Consider the following 20,062-nt stretch of genomic DNA (forward strand, 5'->3'; position numbering starts at 1 on the left):
ATTTTTAATATCTGAAAAAGATTTGAGGAGGATCTACAAATGAAACTTTTACTGTAAATGCCATGATCTAAAAACTACAGAATCTTTTATTATTATACATATTCCATACCACCTATAGATTTTAATAAAGAAAAAGACTTTTAGGAATTCTAGTTAAAAAAGAGATAGTCTCTACTTATTCCACATGTTGCTTATGCAATATTTGTGCTAATTTCTTCAAGTAATACTGCTTTTTATTTGCTTTTTTCTCTCCTAAGGAAAAACTGGACTACTTCCTGGATTGTTCTTTCTAGTCGGAAAATTGAATTTTACAAGGAGTCCAAACAGCAGGCGCTGTCTAACATGGTGAGTAGTTCTCTGTGTTTACTATTATAATCTTCATAGAAATATTGTTGAATTGAAAGTTCAGTTTCAACAGAAATCGCACTAAAGCCTCCAAGCTAGCAACATCTGAAAGCAGATGGAAGAAATGACTCAATAAACTTTTAATCAGATGAAGGGAAAATAGAACTTAGTGTCTGTTTTATTAAGTGGTGCATTTGGAGAATAATCACAAAATGGGATGAATAGTGAGCAGCTATCTAGTAATGGGAAGGTAACACTTTAAATTAAGGTGCCATTTATAAATGCTTTATTCTTATTTATGAAATGATCACTAAATGCAGCTACTTGCTCAAATAATGTATTATAAAGCATGTTATAAAATGCATTAGTAATAAATGCTTAACGGATGAGACTATGGGAAGCTGTTTTAAAGAATATTATAGGACATAAATCGTATTAAACCATGTATGTGCATCTTTAATACATGAATTTAAGTTGTTATCTAGCATGCTATAAAGTGCTTCACACATTAATAAATAATAATAAGCTGTTTATAAATGGCACCTTAATATAGAGTGTTACCAATGAGGAAATACTCAATGTTAACAAAGTGATTTTTTATCTTAGTCTAACTGTGACTTCACTACATCCAGCTAACCTTTCTGAATAGTTCTATGACTCAATCTAATGGCACTAATACAATTTCTGTATCCTGTAGTTATTACAAAGTGAAATTTGTAGGGCTTCTTGATTTGTACCTGGAGGAAGACCTTACAAATGCCCACTGAGATTTGACAGTGATCCTAAGTAGGAGCAATTCTGAGCTAGTTACTGGGGCAATACAAGCTCAAAACCTCACTGCCCGAACACGAGAGCTGCCACACGATGTCGGAGACAGTGGGCAAGCAGCATATCTGACAGCCTCCTGATTAAGAAGGACTCCGGGCAGGAACCAACCTGCCATACCCCATTGGCCTGATGGGCAGCCAGGAAAGGGGTCTCCTGGCAGGAATTAACCACAATGAGCTAATTTGTATTTGGCAGGTAATAAAACGATGGAAAGTTCTTTGCTTTCCAGCCACTAGTGGTGTTTGCTATGTAATCCTCTTTAAATAGGAAATAGAAAATCATTTGCTAGGAGATTTTTTTTTAAAGGAGAAGATTTTAGTAAGAACAAAAGGTAGCATTTGGCTTGCTCCTGATAATTGCAATAGCCTTTATCCCCAAGTAGCTTGCTGATTTTTGGAGTCTCAATGCAGTCCAATCTGTAAACTAATTATGAAGAAATTAAAAATATATCTCAGTCCTTTGTATTTTTAATTTAAACTGCCTCGGATATTTGTTTTAGGGTTTTGCTTTTATTTTTTATTTATTTTTTGGCTACAGTAATGTTGAGATAATCTTTTTTAAGGAAAATAAAGTATCCCTATGGCCCAGGCACAAAACAACTCCCATCCACCCACGGGTCCTTTGTCTTCCCTTTGAATGAGTTCTGAAGGGAAAGTCAGGAAGGAAGGAAAGTAGCTTGCCTTTCTGAGTTTGGCTGCTGAGAAGATGATCTTTGTCTTGCTGGGTGAGAAGAATGCCATTGGAGCAGAGTTGATATGAATGTGCTGGGGTAATGGGAGAAATTAGATTTCAATTTAAAGTTTTTGGCTTGATTTTATTATTTTAATCTCATACCAGGAGATATAATTATCAGCTGCTTAATTTTCTACAGGTGGAAGAGAACTCCCCCTTCCATAATAGGCAGACCTTGAAAGTCACCTCATTCATTGCATGCCTCCAGATCAAGCTTCAGAATTGTTGTAAATTGAAAATAGGTTTTACCTTCAGAAAAAATTTGTTAACCTTTGTTTTTTTTTGGAGGGATAGTCCCTATTTATTATTTACCGTCCCATTTTCAGTGCTCTTACAATTTCTCTCACTGTCTTTAAAGCAAATTCAGGGCAGTAACTATGTTTGTGGTAATGGGGGAAAGAATCACAGATTCCTGTTTGTACTGCATGAATTGCCTTGTTAGTCAACTTCTTGGATACATTTCTAACAAGCATTAAAGGCTTGGTGGGATAGCCCACATTTACCAATACCAGTCTCAGAGAAATGATATGATGATTGCCAGACCTTGATTAAAGATACTGTGGTTTTATTTTGAAAGAGATTTATTCTCAAGTTTCTGAATTTCTCTTGTGCCCCCTTACACATGCTCTGGTATTATTGTTCATGGTACTTTTGGGGAAAAGTCTACCCTTTTCTGCAAGGGGTGCATAGAAACTGCTTAAGTGAGTGCAGAATGTGTTTAGAAGAGTAAACGATATTTTAATGTGTATAGGAATGATCTTCAAATGCTAATGCACTGATGAGACAAACCAGCAAAATGGCTAGGAGAAGGGTTTTGAAGTTCAACCACAGAGGACTCTATTCTAGTTTGCCACTTAGGAACTGAAAAGAGTTATTCAACTGCTTTGAGTTTCAGAATCCTCATCTATAAAGTGGGGATAGTAATATTTGCCAAGATAATTAGTATGGAGTAAAATTAATTTATAAAAATATACACAATAATCTTAAAATAATTATTATATTCCAATATACTCTATTAAAAATAAATATACTATATTCTGTAGTACATAATATGAAGTATAATGTATTAAATTGATGCAAAAGTAATTGCAGTTTTGGCCCTTGAATTTTAAATCAGTATAGCTAGGCTCAGGCACATCTTTATTAATCAAAAAGGAACCATTGCAATCAACATACTTTTTGCCCATGAGAAATAAGTCTGTGTATTCCTGTAGTGTAAAAATCTGTGCTTCAGGCTTCACCGAACTCTTGGAAAGCATAGTCTCCATCCTGCTGGTTGTGGAAGCATTTTCCCTGCAAAAAGTTGTCAAGATGCTTGAAGAAGTGGTGGTTGGTGAGAGGTCAGGTGAATATGGTGGATGAGGCAAAACTTCCTGGCCCAATTCGTTCAACTTTTGAAGCGTTCGTTGTGCGATGCGTGGTCATGAAAAAGAATTGGGCCCTTTCTGTTGACCAGTGCTGGCTGCAGGCATGGCAGTTTTCGATGCATCTCATCAATTTGCTGAGCATATTTCTCAGATGTAATGGTTTCCCCAGATTCAGAAAGCTGTAATGGATCAGACCAGCAGCAGACCACCAAACAGTAACCATGACATTTTTTTAGTACAAGTTTGGCTTTGGGAAGCACTTTGGAGCTTCTCCTCAGTCCAGCCACTGACTTGGTCATTACCGGTTGTCACATACAATCCACTTTTCACGCATGTCATAATCCAATTGAGAAATGATCCACTGTTGTTGCACAGAATAAGAGAAGACAACATGTCAAAAGGACGGTTTTCTTGATTTTCAGTCAGCTTATATGGCACCCACTTATTAAGCTTTTTCACTTTTCCAATCTGCTTCAAAAGCTGAATGACCATAGAATGGTTGATGAGTTCTTCAGCAACTGCTTGTGTAGCTTTAAGAAGATCAGCTTGATGCTGCTCTCAACTGGTCATGGTCAACTTCCAATGGCTGGCCACTTCACTCATCTTCAAGGCTCTCATATCCTTTGCAGAACTTCTCGAACCACCCCTGCATTGCACATTCATTAGCAGTTTCTGGGCCAAATGCGTTGTTGATGTTGCAAGTTGTCTCTGCTGCTATTTTGAACTCTAATAAGAAAATCACTCAAATTTGCTTTTTGTCCATCCTTTCCATAGTTTAAAATAAATATAAACAGCAAGTACTAAGTCATTAGCAAAAAGAATATCAAGTGAGAAATGTGCATTCAGATGATGTATAACCTAACCACACTTATTTAAGTATGTATTCCAATATCAAATGGCAAATTTCAACCATGCAAAAACTGATATTATGTTTACACTAACCTAATAATTATAACTTATCATTGAATTGAGTCACTTGAATTGATTCACACATGCAGAGAAGAAAAAGTATATTAATTCAAGGAATGCCAGCATGTATAGTCTCCAAAAAAAGAATATGTATCCACAGGCAGCATAAAACATTGTTTGTGAAGCCATTTCTCTATCTGGGGTTATAGATGTAACATCCTGATGTCCATATATACGTTCCATATGTATCTTCCTCCATTGCCTCTTACACTTCCTGCTTTCACATTTAATACAGCATGTCACAGACTGTGGTGCCTGATCCCACATTCCATGTGTGACAGTATTTTTTTCTCACTGAAATTCTTTCAGTTTATAACCATGTCCCATTTTTATCAAAAGCAGTCTCTCCCCTGAAGAGAGATGCAGAATCACTTTGCTGGTGTGTGTAAATCTGAGTTTCATAGGCTCTGTGTCCTCAGTGACTTATTCAGGGAGGACTGATCTATTCTCTTTTTCTTTTTCAATAAGGTCATGAAAGAGTAGGATGGCTTTTGAATCAATAATGGATGAGTGGGCTGAAGTTCATGTCTATATAAGTTTTCTTCTCAAACTGATGAACCCATAACAAAACTGCAATTTCATTGAGAAAAAAAAGAAATGGGTACATTACCACCTACTACTGCTCTCACTTTCTAACATGAAGGAAATACCCTAATCCCAAATCTAGGTCAGATAAAACTTCAGAAAGAAAGATAGTCTTCACCAAGAGAGGACACTGTCTCCTTCTTAATGTCTATATACACTGTCTTTGTTTTGTTCACTTGTTTGGTCCAGACTGGTTGACCCTCTTGTGAAAAGGAGCATTGGAAAACCAGTGGTGTCCTTAGATCTGGGTTTTCTGGATTTATAAAGGAAAAGACACTGGTCATATTCTAGATTCTGATTTGTAACTCACTTTAAAATTTTAAATACTGTCATTGGAAAATAATGCAGAATCTATTTTTAGTAAAATATATTAAACAAATGTGTATATTTTAACAGGTATTAATCAAACTTCTGCATAATCACCACCCAGGTCAAGATATAGACCCTACAAGCCCTGCCAATTATCTGTATGTCATCATAGCTTATTCCCTTGTCACAGACTTAAATGGCATCTTAGTCATTATTTTTTCACCCTTTATTATTTTCTCACCTATACCTATAGCTCTTAAAAATATAGTTTATTTCATCTGTTTTTGAATTTGTAAAATGGAATCACTGCATGCCTTTATTTTGTTTCTTGCTTCTTTCTCTAAATATGTCTTGCTTTTTCTTTCTTTTTGTTTTAATCATTTCATATTTTTCCTCTCTTGATTTGAGAGTGATACATTTTGTGTTCTATTAATGACTTGCCTGTAATTATAACTTATTAAAGACTAAAGCTATTCAAATATTATTTTAGAATGTTTTTTAAATTCACTAATCTCCTTCCCAATGTATATGCTATTTCCGTCTGTATTTTAATTCTTTCTTTTCTATGTTAACACCACTAGACATTATTTATCCTGTTTTATAGAATCAATACTGATTTATATTTGCCCAATATTTGCCACATCCCACGTTATTTATTTTTTCCTGTCTCTTAGATCTTCCTTCTAGGATTACTTTTCCTTCTGGTTGAAGTATATTCTGAGAAATTCCTGTAGTAAGGGTCTTGTGGTAACAATCTGTCTGAGCATCTGCTTGTTTCAAATCTCTCTATTTCTCCCTCATTTTGGAAATATATATTCTCTCTGGATATAGAATTTTGAGTTGGCAGTAATTTTCTTTCAATACATCTAAAATAGCTTTCCACTGTCTTCTGTCATCCATTATTGTGATCAAGAAGTTACCTGTTAATCTAACTACCATTCTTTGGTTGCTCATAATATTTCTACAGTTTCACAATGATACATTCGAATGTCAGTTTCTTTTTATTTCCCTGACCAGATTGTTAGGTCCCCTGAAATTGATTATAGCTCTCATTAATGTAGTTTATTAATAGAAAATCCCAAGCTATTATCTTTTCAAATGAAACTTCTTTTACATTTTCTCTTGTTTTCTTCTAAGCCCTTAGTTAAACCTATGTTTTCTCACTCTAGCCTCCACATGCTTTATATTCTTCTTTCTTTCTGTCTCTCTGAACTGCATTCCAAATAACTTCTCTTGATTTATTTTCTCATTCCTTAATTCAATCTCCCTTTGTGATAATCATTGTTTTTTTTTAATTATTATAATTTTAATTTCTAGAAGTTTATATTTTTAATTTACTATGTCATTGTTACACTTATGTTATTCACTCACACACATTTAAAAAACTCACTTTTATTGTGTGAAAATTAGAAGGCATTTTTTTTTCCAATATTCTGTGTCTTGTGATTCTAACATCTGAGCTCTATGTCAGTTTCTGCTGGTTCTCACTCATGTTGCTTTGTTTCGCTGTGTGTCTGCTTACCTTTGACTTTGTGCTAATCGTTATTAAAATAACATGAGAAGTTCTCCAAGGTCTAGGATAAATGCATCCTACTCCAGAGTGTTTTGCATTTTCCTCAGATTATCTGTGGGCATGTCCAGTGATTGATTAGATCAATCTAACACTTTAAAATGTTCAAGTTATGTGTACATAAGAGGAGGGCTACAGTTGTGCTATATCTTATCAGGGACAGAAGTATTCACTCCTTCTTCTCTTACATTGCTCTTCTACAACAAAGGCAGTCTTCTTTATAATCCCTTGGGATTGGAGAAAAGCTACAGGTTTAATATTAGTTTGCCTTTATCTTTTGATAATGCCCTCAGACAAGGTGTAGTTGTGTTGATTCGATATTATGCTTTCTCTCTGGGTTCAGATTCTCACCTCTAAAAAATACTTTTCCTTGGAAGTTCCCACTATCTTTTCAGCTTTTCAATTTTTAAGGTAAGTTTAAAAAGAAGTATTTTATCCAGCACTTTTCATTGTTTTCAGTGGGAGAGTTGATCCAAATAGCATAGTTTCTCATTACAATCTACCTCACTTTCATTTAAATATGCATTTGGTTAATCAAGTTTGTGCTATTTATATAAGCCTTGGTGGGAAAAGACTTCATAAGAATATGTATTGAAATCCTACAATGAACAGCTTGCTCGTTAGGGCTACATATAAGGCATAGAGATATAATCAAGATAGTCTTTGCTTTATAGCGTCTCTGCCAAAAAAATAGGATGAGATGAAACAAGAAACATAGGAGAGTTTTTTTTTTATAACATTTAAAGGAAGGAGAGCTCACATCTGTGAAAGATTTGAATTAGGCCTTGAAGGATGGTTATAATTTCAGTATGAGGAGATTTGTGGGCAGGGAAAATTCCAGCGGAGTAAAAAAATGAAATGAAATGAAAATGAACAATGGTATGAAGCTGAAAATGGGCAAGGTCTGTGTGCTAAAAAGAGAAATGCATTTTTTTAGTTTGGTTGGAAGATAGGATAAAAGAAAATGATTGAGAAGACTGCCATGGATTGAGATTTGCTACCAGGGGCAGCTCTTTAATAAGGTGTGTCTGTAGTCTCCAAACATTTTCACCCTAGAATAATCTCTCATGGCTCTTCTTTTAACAAATATATACTGAACAGCAATATGACCCAGGTGTTATTTGTTTGAAAATGACCGGTACTGTAATAAGGAAGAGACAAGAGAAAAATTAATTCTAACTTCAATTCATTTAGTCCAAGAGCAAAAACTTTTGCTTCAAAAGCAGCTACAGTATTATTTAATTCACCTGGTGCCAGAGACACACTAAAGAAACAAAATTTGTCAATTTGATTTATCCTTTGAGGGCTTGGATCATATCCCCTTCCATTTTTCAGGTACACTTATCTATTTTTGTACCACCAAAGTATTTCAGTTGGCTCCTGAAATTCAATTGCAACTTTCCTCCTGTGTACCTTCCATACTTTGCAATTTTAGAGCATCTGCCTGATATGGGGTAGACCTTGGACTATAGCTATGGGATCTGGCAAATATGCACTGCTGGTTAAATAAATATATATATATATATATGGATTGCCTCATGAGGAAGAAGCTGTGTAATTTAGATAACTCATTCATTTATTTATTTTATGAACTGTTAACAGCTCCCAACAGGTGTCAAACTATGTGTTATTAAACCCTAGAGATATCCAGATTAATAATATATGATCCCTACTCTCCAGGTGCTTATGTTTCAGTAGGGGAAACAGAATCATACTTAGGTTTATTATAATAGAATATGACTAACATGATAAAGAAATATAAGAAAACATGCTTGGGGAACCATAGGTCTAGCTACAGGTAGTCCTTTCCCAAGGAAACTGTGGTGCCGAGTAATGCTCAGCTTACATATCTCTTCATGTATTAATTCTACAAATATCACTGAGGGTGCTCGATGTTAAGCCACTATTCTAGGTATTAAGAAAGATACAAACATGAAACAAACTCAGATCTGTCATTTGAGGGCCTGGAAAGAAATAGAAAGCACACCCAAAAATCAAGTAATTGTAGTGAAAAAGCGGACTTTGATAATTGCTCCAGAATGTCATGGACGTGGGCATGAGTTAGTTTTATGGTAACTAAGTGGAGAGAGAGATTGTCTCCAGCTGAAAAGGGTTCTAAATAAATCCACACAGGAAGTGAAGTTTGAGGACGTTTCTCAAGGCTGAAGAGGATTTCAATGCAGAAAAAAGGGGGGAGAAAGACACTTCACCTGGAAAGAAGGGAGTGAGTAATGATAAAATATGGGAAATCAATTTCTTAATTTATTTATTTTCTAAGCATTATTGATTTCTTGTATTGCTCCACATACTATGCTAGTCATTGATCTTAAAAATATTTCTTGGTGGTTCTGAGGCCTAGGGTATATATGCACCAGTCCAGACTGTTTTGTGCAGACTATTAAACCTTGAACCGGATTGTGAGAAGAGGTGATTTCTTTCTATAGGCACTGTGGAGCCCTGTATCATTAATATCGTGTTGGCCAAAAACAGATGTTACTGAAAAACCTCAACAAACCTTTTGGCTGACTCAATACTGTGTGTGTATATGTGCTAAATTGCTTCAGTCGTGTCTGGCTCTTTGCGACCCTATGGACTGTATACTCCAGGCTCCGCTGTTCATGGGGAATCTCCAGGCAAGAATACTGGAGTGGGTTGCTGTGCCCTCCCCCAGAGGATCTTTCCAACTCAGGGACTGAATCATGTCTCTTATATCTCCTACATTGGCAGGTGGGTTCCTTACCACAACTGCCATCTAGGAAGCCCCAACTACTGCATATCCTCAAATTAAGAGTTAGAGTTTTTAGCGACAGTTTGGGGGAATTAAGTATCAGCTTACGTATCTCTTCATGTATTAATTCTACAAATATCACTGAGGGTGCTTGATGTTAAGCCACTATTCTAGGTATTAAGAAAGATACAAAAAAAAAAAAGAAAGATACAAACATGAAACAAACTCAGTTTCTTCTACAGTTAAAAAATTAAGATAAGACTTGTTAAACTATCTGAAAAACCTATTCTAAAAATCTATGAATGGATGAGAGCAATAAGGCCTGTGCTGGTATTGATAAAGATTATATAGCAAAACAGCTAAATCTGTCATCATATGGCCCAATGCATTTAGTAGATCACAGGACATCTTCTCACTCAAAATATGCACTAATATTCTCCCATGACCTGATCTTTTAGCAGTCTGTTCATTTGTAAAGAGTCCTCATACAAAGGAAGCAAATAGGGTCATTCATCTAAGGAGAGCGGAAAAATATGCTGTGGCCCAAACATGGTACATCAGCACACCAGTGAGCACCAATTCAAACAGGGAGGTATTTTCCTGTGATGCCAGAATACGTGTTCAATGTGGCACCTTACTAAAACAAATGCATTGTGCAAACTTTATTTCTGATTAAAAAGTATCTCATTTCCACATCCACCCAAAATCAGCCCAAGTGAACCTTACTTCCTTTTATATTTATCGCATGATACTCAGAAAACTTAGTATCAATTTTGACATAAATTCTGAAGTATTATAAGCATTTTAGGGACCATTTCTCCCCTCAAACCATACAGTTATAAAGCCAGTTGTTCAATATGGAAACTACATGTCGACTGTATATGTAACTTGGATTTTTTGGCAACTTTTGTTTTTCACTTTACATTGTACAAATATTTCTAATCAGAGGCAAACACTGGCAAATTTTACTTCTAATGACAGAAAACTTTTCCAAGGCATTTAATAAACTATTAACGTTTTTAGACCAGTCATTCAGCCATAACCTTGAAAGCAAAAAAAGAGTAATATGAAAGGCTTCATTAAAATAATTTGTTTACTTTTTCTTAATATTGTTTACTTCCAATGCAGATAATGAGAATAAGCATTAATTAAATAATGCAATATATTTAATGTTCATTCACTGTAGCATGACTTTAATAACAAAGTGGACTTATTTATGGGAGTAAAATGATGTGATTTAGCAAAAAGATGAAAACAGTTTTAATCAGAAAGCTATTCATGAATTATTGAGTATTCTGTACAAAATGAATATGGAATTATTTTATCTTTGTAAAGTGAGTGTTAAGCCCTTATTCAGATCCCTGCTCAAAAAAAATCATAAAAACAGAGGTCTACAATAGATCTACTGACCTTAGCATAACAAAGCTATTTAAAATCTGTGACTAATGTCTTAATTCTTGTAATAATAGTGCTCTGGCAAAGTCAGCATGGCTTATATTGGGGGCAGATTATTAGTACAGCTGTTGATTGCACTATCATATGGTCTCATCATACATTTAAAAATTAAAAGAAAAAAAACAGTCCAAAATCTAGAGGATGACAGGTGGGCCTTAAAGAAAGAAAAGAAAAGGAAAAATGAATTCTAATATCTGATTAACACAAACTCTGTAAGGAAAAAATGAAATCAAGTGATCGATATTACTATAAATGAGGCCATGTTCTCTGGTTATAATTTTCTCAAGATTTGGCCATTAACCACAATAAATTCTGTATCTTACATAATTTTTAATAACCACAAAAATCTATGAAATTGATAGGATGCTTTATAAATGGATAATAGCTTACTGTCCAATAAACCTCACCTTAGGCTCTTTCAGAAAACTATTTTAATTATGAAGCTTGACTCTCTGTGGTTTATCATTTTGGTCAATGTAATACATGTGATTTAGAGCTTACATTTCTCTAAGATGAACTGGACTTACTCTACAGTGCATTTTAAAACTTACTGAATGTATGTATTTATTCTTCCTTTAAAATTCACTCCTAAATTGAAATGCTCTAGGAAGCAGTATACCATATTAGGTAGAACTAGGAGCCTCTAAGTCAGACCACCTGGGTTAGGAATCCCAGATTCACATTTTATTTGTTGCTACAATCTTTGATGTTTCTACTTCAGTTTGGGGTTAATAAGAGTACCTACTTCCTAGAGCTATTGTGAGATTGTGTGAGAAAACCGATGTAGCATGCCTAGCACAAAGCAAAGATAATACATATATTTATTATTGTTGTCACTATTATTATTACATACAGCAATAGAGCATAGTGGTTAAGAGAACAGACTTTGGAACCAGAACTAGATTCAAACACAAAAACTGCCATTTAATGACTATACATTAAAATCCTTGTCTTAATCTTCTTAATAATGTAAAGATATTTCAGGTTAAAAAAAAAAAAAACACTACTCACTGTCCAAATACAATTCAGAATTTCTTCAGAACTTCATTCCTTACTCATCAGTCAGTTCAGTTGCTCAGTCGTGTCCTACTCTTTGTGACCCCATTTACTGCAGCACTCCAGGCCTCCCTGTCCATCACCAACTCCCAGAGTTTACTCAAACTCATGTCCATTGAGTCGGTGATGCCATCCAGCCATCTCATCCTCTGTTGTCCCCTTCTCTTCCTGCCTTCAATCTTTCCCAGCATCAGGGTCTTTTAAAATGAGTCAGTTCTTCGCATCAGGTGGCCAAAGTATCGGAGTTTCAGTTTCAGCATCAGTCCTTCCCAATGAATATTCAGGACTGGTTTCCTTTAGGATGGACTGGTTAGATCTCCTTGCAGTCCAAGGGACTCTCAAGAGCCTTCTCCAACACCACAGTTTAAAAGCATCAATTCTTCAGCGCTCAGCTTTCTTTATAGTCCAACTCTCACATCCATATATGACTACTGGAAAAACCGTAGCTTTGACTAGACAGATCTTTGTTGGCAAAGTAATGTCTCTGCTTTTTAATACGCTATCTACGTTGGTCATAATTTTTCTTCCAAGGAGCAAGCGTCTTTTAATTTCATTGCTGCAGTCACCATCTGCAGTGATTTTGGTGTGAGTGATTTTGGTATGAGTGATTCTTATTCATACCATAGGCCAAAACAAATATTCCTGGTCAGTTTTCTGCTGCAAGGTGCTTGTGCCATTTCTCGGTTCTGTCATCCCCTAGTGGCGGTTGAAGAAAGGTTAAGACAGCATAGGCAAGTCTGCAAGCTGTGTTAAAGCTGTGAGCTCAGAAGCCTCTCACATTGTTCTCACTCTTATTCCAGTGATGAGAATGAGTAATATGGCCAAAGGTTAATGTAAAGGGGGACAGATAAAATGTAGCCTCTGGCTGTTTGAGCTACTTCCCAGAAAAAAAGTCTAGACTCTTGAAGAGGAAGCACTGCACACATTTTAGTGGAGAGCTACCTTTCCCCATCATAGGAAAGAAACCAATTGTCTCAGTCCTGATTCTCTAGAAAACAAAGCCAAAAATAAGTACCTGTGCTTCTATTTGAGAGGCATGAGCGCAGGACACAGAGAGAAAGTAAAAAGGAAGCGAGGCGGGAGATGATGGGAAAGAGTAAAGAGGATGTGTTATCATTCTGGCCTACCACTCTACACAGAGCCTCATAGAGACACTGGAGAGGGCTACTGGGCAGGTGCACCACGATTTTCAGAGAAGCTGCAAATAAACTGGAGAGAGCATGAAGCAGTCTGTAGGAGGAAAGGATGGGGTAGGAGAAGGAATTATCAGCCAGATTTCGTCCCATTTTTTGCTTCAGTTCAGTTCAGTTCAGTCGCTCAGTCGTGTCCGACTCTTTGTGACCCCATGAATCGCAGCACGCCATGCCTTCCTGTCCATCACCAACTCCCTGAGTTCACTCAGACTCAGGTCCATCGAGTCAGTGATGCCATCCAGCCATCTCATCCTCTGTCGTCCCCTTCTCCTCCCGCCCCCAATCCCTCCCAGCATCAGAGTCTTTTCCAATGAGTCAACTCTTCGCACGAGGTGGCCAAAGTACTGGAGTATCACCCAGTCTCCACTCCCTGTATTGTATATATCCTGGATATACCCTTCTGACTACTCAGAAAGTCAGATCCTATCCCCTGTAAAGCAGCATTTCATCCAAATCTAGAGGTGGTAGGGAGCTAAACATCTATCTGCACCTTGGCAACTGAGAGGGTCTTGCATTCCAAGAAGGTGTCTAGACTTCCACAGGAAGTGAGACCGTATGGGCCCAAGCAGGACTGGCCATCTACAGGGACAGCTGAGGCCAACTGAGTGAATGAGAGGCTAAGGAGGGAATCTGAGGGGCTGCTGGAGGTATCAAAATATGCCCAAACTACTCACATTGCAGCATTAAATAGTTTTTATGTAATATAAACGTAAGGCAATATAAGCATGCAGCAAACATGGAAGCTTTTATGTTTATTCCTGCAAGATTTTGATTCAGGATAAATACAATAAGTTCTTAAAAGGAGAGAATACTTTCTCCTCAACAAACAAAGTAAACAAACATATAACATTCTAGTGCTCCAGATCACTAACAAGGCTTTGCTTTTCTGAAAATCTGGTTTGATTTGGTCTTGTACTGAGAAATTTCACTGGAGAAACAATTTCAGCTATTATTAACACCATTTATATTCATATACATAAAACTCACATCTTACAATCAAAGTATCCACTTCTATGTTGACAGCAGCCATACTTTAGACATTAATAAGATCAGGTAGCCATTCAGCACTCTTTCCTAAATCATTTTGCCAAAATGAGAATTTATAAGTGAGTTTTATCCTCCTGCATGATTGATTTTCCAGAAACAAAACCAGTTATGTGATAGAACTTAATTCCTCTAAACAGATTTGGTGTTTCATGTTTCAAACTGATAAGGACAATCTGAGTCTATATTCTGGAACAGCAATTAATCCAAAATAAAAAATGGTAGCTAATAACCTGTTTCATAAAATCTGAGCCTTGTCTTTTTTTCAACCACGTCGAGTAATAAGGGTATGAGAATGAGTGGCCCAATGATTTGTTGCCCACACACATGCCCAGTCTTCATCATGGAAAATGCCATCAAGTAAAAGAGCATCTGGCCTTTGATATTTCTTTAATATACATTAAAAGCCCTCAAATATCCCATAAAGAAAAATGGGAACTTAATTCCAAGTGTTTAATCTAAGTCAGGGAAAAATATATTATGGAGAGAATATGCTGTCCACTATTATTGGGAAATGGTAAAGATGTACTAAGAAATAATAGAAATCAGAAGTAGACAAGACCTAAGGTCAATTTTTAATAACTTTGCCTTTTCCAGCAAAAAGCTTTTATATGTTTTATTGTCTAGAAGAAGTAACTTTTAAATACTTCTATTTAAATATTTAAAAAATCAGTCATTTATATTTTAAGTTTACCCAGAATAAATCTATGTACACGTTTAGACTTAAATTTATATTTAGTCCATTTTTAAAAGTGCGTTTTTATAATGACGTACAATGTGATACATTGGCATCACGTAGTTTAGCAGACTTTCTCATGTGTTTTATAGCTGTAGAATCAGAAATGTTTTCTATTAAAGGATTCAGGCTTCTTGAATAAAATCTTGATTGTCTTCCAAATAAATTCTGCAGCTTTTCTGAACAACTTATTCCAATATTTAGCAAGACTGATAATTTCCCCCTCTAATAAAGCCTACTCCCTAAAGTTGTTCTTCAAGCCTGGGTCTTTTTGCTTTAAATTTGTAAAAATGAATGATTGATTAGGATCATTTTTATATAGCCCTTCATTTACTTAGTTTTCTTTTCTTGAGGTGGATATTTTTATTTGCTAGACTTTTACCAAAATCTCTTTAGCTTTTTCTGGCATACTTTAAAATTTAGCCCCAAATCTCTATCATTTGCTTCAATTTTGCTATAATATTAGTTCCTATTAAAGGTCAGTATAAATGAGATTATTGTGATTTTTATGTCAAGTATTTCTCATTTTATAAACTATAAATCTGAGGTGTATTTTTAATTTTATTTATTAATATATTGGAATGAATCTGGAAATTTTCTGTTGCAGGTTTCCAGTTCATAAATTGATTGAGCAGTTAACGGGTTTCTGTTTAGGGCTTATTTGGGGCCACTTTGCTAGATTTTAGAAAAATAAAGATTTATAAGACAAATCCAACTTGTTCTGATTGTATAACTGGAGGAAAGAGTCACGTCAGAAAGCAGTTGTAATGTGTGGATAACAAAACAAATTGTCAAAAAAAAGTGTGTTTCAGAGTAGGGAAAATGGTGAGAAGAAGTGAGTGACTGTGCCTACAGAGGTGAAGGAGAGCCTCATGTAGGTTATTTTGGAGTTACATCATGAAACGGAGCAAGATTATGGCAGATGGCGGGCAAGGAAAGTGGTTGAGGAGAGACATAAATGTGTCCCAGATGAAAAGGGGTGCATGTATACTAAGATCCCCATATAGAGAGTTGTGAAAGGATGTTGCATTTTGGAAACTTCAGCATTGCTGGCATATAGAAGAAAGACGGATGAATGGAACTGAGAAGGTGGTTGGAGGATAATGAAAAGAAGCCTGTATACTCTGCTAAGGTATTTGTACATTATTCTGTAGATAATAAATTTTCTAGAAGAACTATTTTTGAGATATATATCTTAGAAAAAAATTGAAAACACAGAGAATTAATTGAAATGGTTTTTCCTGTGATCAGAAGAAACAGCATGAAGAGGAATTCAGATTAGAGAAAATAAGAACTCGAATGAGACTGTGGTCTAGTTCTAGAATTTGTGGCTGTTGATGGAAAGTGGAGAATTACGAAAATAAGGAGAATAAAGGAGGTAAAGAAATGATTAGCCAAGATGAGCAATAGAGAAAGGGGGCCAACTCTGAGAAGACAGTGATTTCACAGAGTTGTCTGTGCTACATCCTAATGATAGAAAATAGAGTTCTGGGGGCAAGAAACCACTGGGAAGTTAGCATATTTATAAGTGATGGATCAGATCATAGGTAAGAACAAAACCCAAAGAACGCTTATAAGCTATGAGAAATAATAAAGGTCTAGAACTATAAACCAAGGATTACTAACATTTGAGAAATGGGTTTCCCTGGTGGCTCAGTTGGTAAAGAATCCACCTGCATACAGGAAACCAACTGCAATGCTGAAGACCCAAGTTCAGTCCTTGGGTTGGGAAGATCTCCTGGAGAAGGAAATGGCAGCCCACTCCAGTGTTCCTGCCTGGGAAATCCTATGGACAGAGGAGCCTGGCAGGTTACATTCATTGGGGTCACAAGAGTCAGACATGACTTAAAAACTAAACCACCACCACCAAGAAATGGGATGAGGAAGTGAAGTCAGTGAAAAAAAAAACAAGCAAACAAACAAAAAAAACAGAGAATGCAACATATAAAAAGTGAAGAATTTGGAGAGAAAATGTCTTAGCTTGAGAGACAAAGAGTTTTAAGGAGAAGAGCCAGCAGCATTTCATATTACAGAGTTCAGCTGGAATGTTTATAGGTGAGAAAGCATCAGACTGTTTCTGTTGACCTTAATGGTTAAGACATTGTGAAGAGAATGGAACAAGAACAGAGAACGTAACTACAGGAAACTCTGAAGAATCCTGGTCATCACAGAAGGAAATGGGTGAGACTGAGAAACTGTGAAGTTGTGGCTCAGTGCTTGCTTTCTTCTGTTTTTTTTTTTGTGTTTTAAGCAAAAGTGACTTCAGTGTGATTATAGGCTAAAGGATATAATCTACTTGAGAGAAAATAAGGGATGTGATTGGATGGAAATAAAAACTGCCGAGGAAAACCCTTGGGATGAAGAATGAGCGTCTCTTCCCCTGAGGAAAAGCAGGACGTGCCTTATGAGTTGTTCGTGCACTATATGGCAGACAGACCAGGTGCTTTTGATGCTCATAGATGTCACTGTCATGCTCAGACATGGGACTTCATTAGACATGGGGACAAAAGTCATAGACCCAGGCCGAGAAGTCTGGAATCCAGAAATGAAAGTGGGAAATGAGGAAACAAGGAAGAAATAGAATGTGTTAATTCTTATTTTTAGACCTAAAAAGGATGTTAGGTGGCCTAGTAGGAGAAAAGGATAGGTATGGAGGGGAGGCAGTGTTCAAGGACTTGGGATTTGGAGTCAGATAAAAATGAATCCATATCTCAGCTGAGGCCCTTATTAAGTGTATGAGCTAATGCAATAAACTTAACCACTCTCTGCCTCAGTTTCTTCACATGTCAATTAAAGGCCATGGTGTTAACTTCATAAGATTGTTGTAAGGAAATAAAGAAGTTGATATAAAACTTTCAGAGGGAAGACATATAGAATATATTCTGTTTGTTCATTTTGATTAAACAGACTAACTATGAAAGTGGGGAGAATGGTGAATGTTCTAGCACAAGGGCTCTATGACCTCTGTGAATTATGAGTAAGCCATTTGGTGGGATAACTTGAAAAAGGTATAGCTTTGTAAGAGAGGTGCCATTCAAAAAATAGAAACTGACTAGGAACACATAAAAATTCTGCAAAGCACTCATAACATTAGTCTTGGCAATGATTTCAGGGGTATGTTAAATGTCCTTATCACAATGATAGCGATGAAAGTGTCTCTGCATAGAGTCAAAAGCCCAGCTTAAGTAGATGGCCATTGTTTGCAATGTTGCTATATTGAGTAGTCAAGTCATTTCCATAAATTTGAGGAATATGAAGGGGATTGTAGAAGAAGAAAACGTGGATGAGAGAGTGGAGTGAATCATCAAATGATGGAGAGAGAGGGGCAGGTTGAATTGCCTGCTGAATCAGGACACAGATATGGACATGAAAGGAAGTGAAATCCAGGGCTTGACACGGGGAGAACACCCAAAGGTCTGCAGATTTCCGTAACCTCTAAACCAAGCATGACAGGGTGGGAGTAAGAATGACTCAGAAAGCGGGATTTGTTAAGCAAAAGTCAGAATGAAGATTATTAACCATGGAGAAAAGGTGAAGCAGTGAGCTCATGAAGAACATAAGATATGGGTCAAAGTCATATGAGTGAGCACTAGGAGGTGACTAACAGTAATGGACAGAGCAAGCAAAGCAAAAACTCACAAAACAAAGACTGCTTAACCAGTAAACCAAATATAAGCCCTAACTGGTATAAAATTGGAAGTTTTAAAATGCCCAAACCTTCCTTCCAAAGCATAAACCTTAATTGCACCTTGGTATTTTCATTTATGAATTTAGTAAATATTCATTGAACAACAGTTAGTTACCAGACGTGGTTCCATACATTGGAAAAATAGTGGAGGAAAAGGCAAGCAAGTTCCCAGCTCAGGGAATTAAATTCTAGTGGGAGAAAAACAGACAGCATAAAACTATGTATATTAATTCAACTAGGAAGAGATCTATGGTGAAATTAATACTAACGCATATATATGGAATTTCGAAAGATGGTAACAATAACCCTGTGTACGAGACAGCAAAAGAGACACTGATGTATAGAACAGTCTTATGGACTCTGTGGGAGAGGGAGAGGGTGGGAAGATTTGGGAGAATGGCATTGAAACATGTAAAATATCATGTATGAAATGAGTTGCCAGTCCAGGTTCGATGCACGATACTGGATGCTTGGGGCTAGGGCACTGGGACAACCCAGAGGGATGGTATGGGGAGGGAGGAGGGAGGAGGGTTCAGGATGGGGAACGCGGGTATACCTGTGGCGGATTCATTTTGATATTTGGCAAAACTAATACAGTTATGTAAAGTTTAAAAATAAAATAAAATTAAAATCATGAAAATAGAAAAAAAAATAGGTAGAGAGTTATCAGTAATATTGGAATGCCACTATTTTATATACGACAGTCAGAGAAAAGACTTCTGACAAGGTGACATTTAGCTAGGATCTGATGGAGAAGGAGTCGGCCATGTGAAGATTGGGAGGTATTCCAGGTAAACAGGTGGTGTAAAAGCCCAGTGGGAAGATCAAGTTTAACAGAGAAAGACAGAAACAAGATCAATATGTCTGTACCACTCTAGTGAGAAAAGCCTCTCTTTTCCCTAAATGTTTCATGTTTTAACATGAATATGATCACACTGTATATTCAATTTTCAAGAACAACATAGTAATTAAAAACAGACTGAAGGGGCGCTGCTAACACTCAAATACTGACTCCTCCTTTCCTACATGTGTTACCTTGGTAAAGCTTACCAAACCACTCTGACACATTTTCTTACCTGTAATATGATAATAATAATAGTACTTCCTTCATACAGGTGCAATAAGAATTAATAGCCATAAAACACATAGAGAAATGTTTGGCCCATAAAAAGTGCTTCTTATGTAAAATCTTTTCATTTTTTATTCCTGATTGCATTATGTGGGAGAGATAGTCTTTTTTCTTACATATGCTTATTGATGATTATTTCTATTGGTTCTGAGTGTCCCATAATTCAAGTAACTGTAGAAACGGATTGCTCTTAATTTCTCTATGTCATAAATCACTTGACAATAAACATCATTATCATGCTTTAAGATTTTCCACAGCAGTGATCACCTGGGTTGTGGAGTATGGGAAAATAGTAAAAGTATTTCACTGTCTGAAGCATTCATAAGAG

The 20,062-nt window shown here is 36.3% G+C and overlaps 1 protein-coding gene across 1 annotated transcript in view; it reads left to right on the plus strand.

Annotated features, from left to right (window-relative positions):
- ARHGAP15 (Rho GTPase activating protein 15) overlaps positions 1-20,062 on the plus strand; it is a 702,765-nt gene that overhangs the window by 127,022 nt on the left and 555,681 nt on the right. The window contains exon 5 of the mRNA XM_010853686.1: positions 258-345. Within this exon, the coding sequence (XP_010851988.1) occupies positions 258-345 (88 nt within the window). The remainder of the gene's footprint in view (positions 1-257; positions 346-20,062) is intronic.

Source organism: Bison bison, unplaced genomic scaffold (genome assembly GCF_000754665.1).
Source record: "Bison bison bison isolate TAMUID 2011002044 unplaced genomic scaffold, Bison_UMD1.0 scf7180017864330, whole genome shotgun sequence".
In the NCBI taxonomy this organism is placed as follows: Eukaryota; Metazoa; Chordata; class Mammalia; order Artiodactyla; family Bovidae; genus Bison; species Bison bison.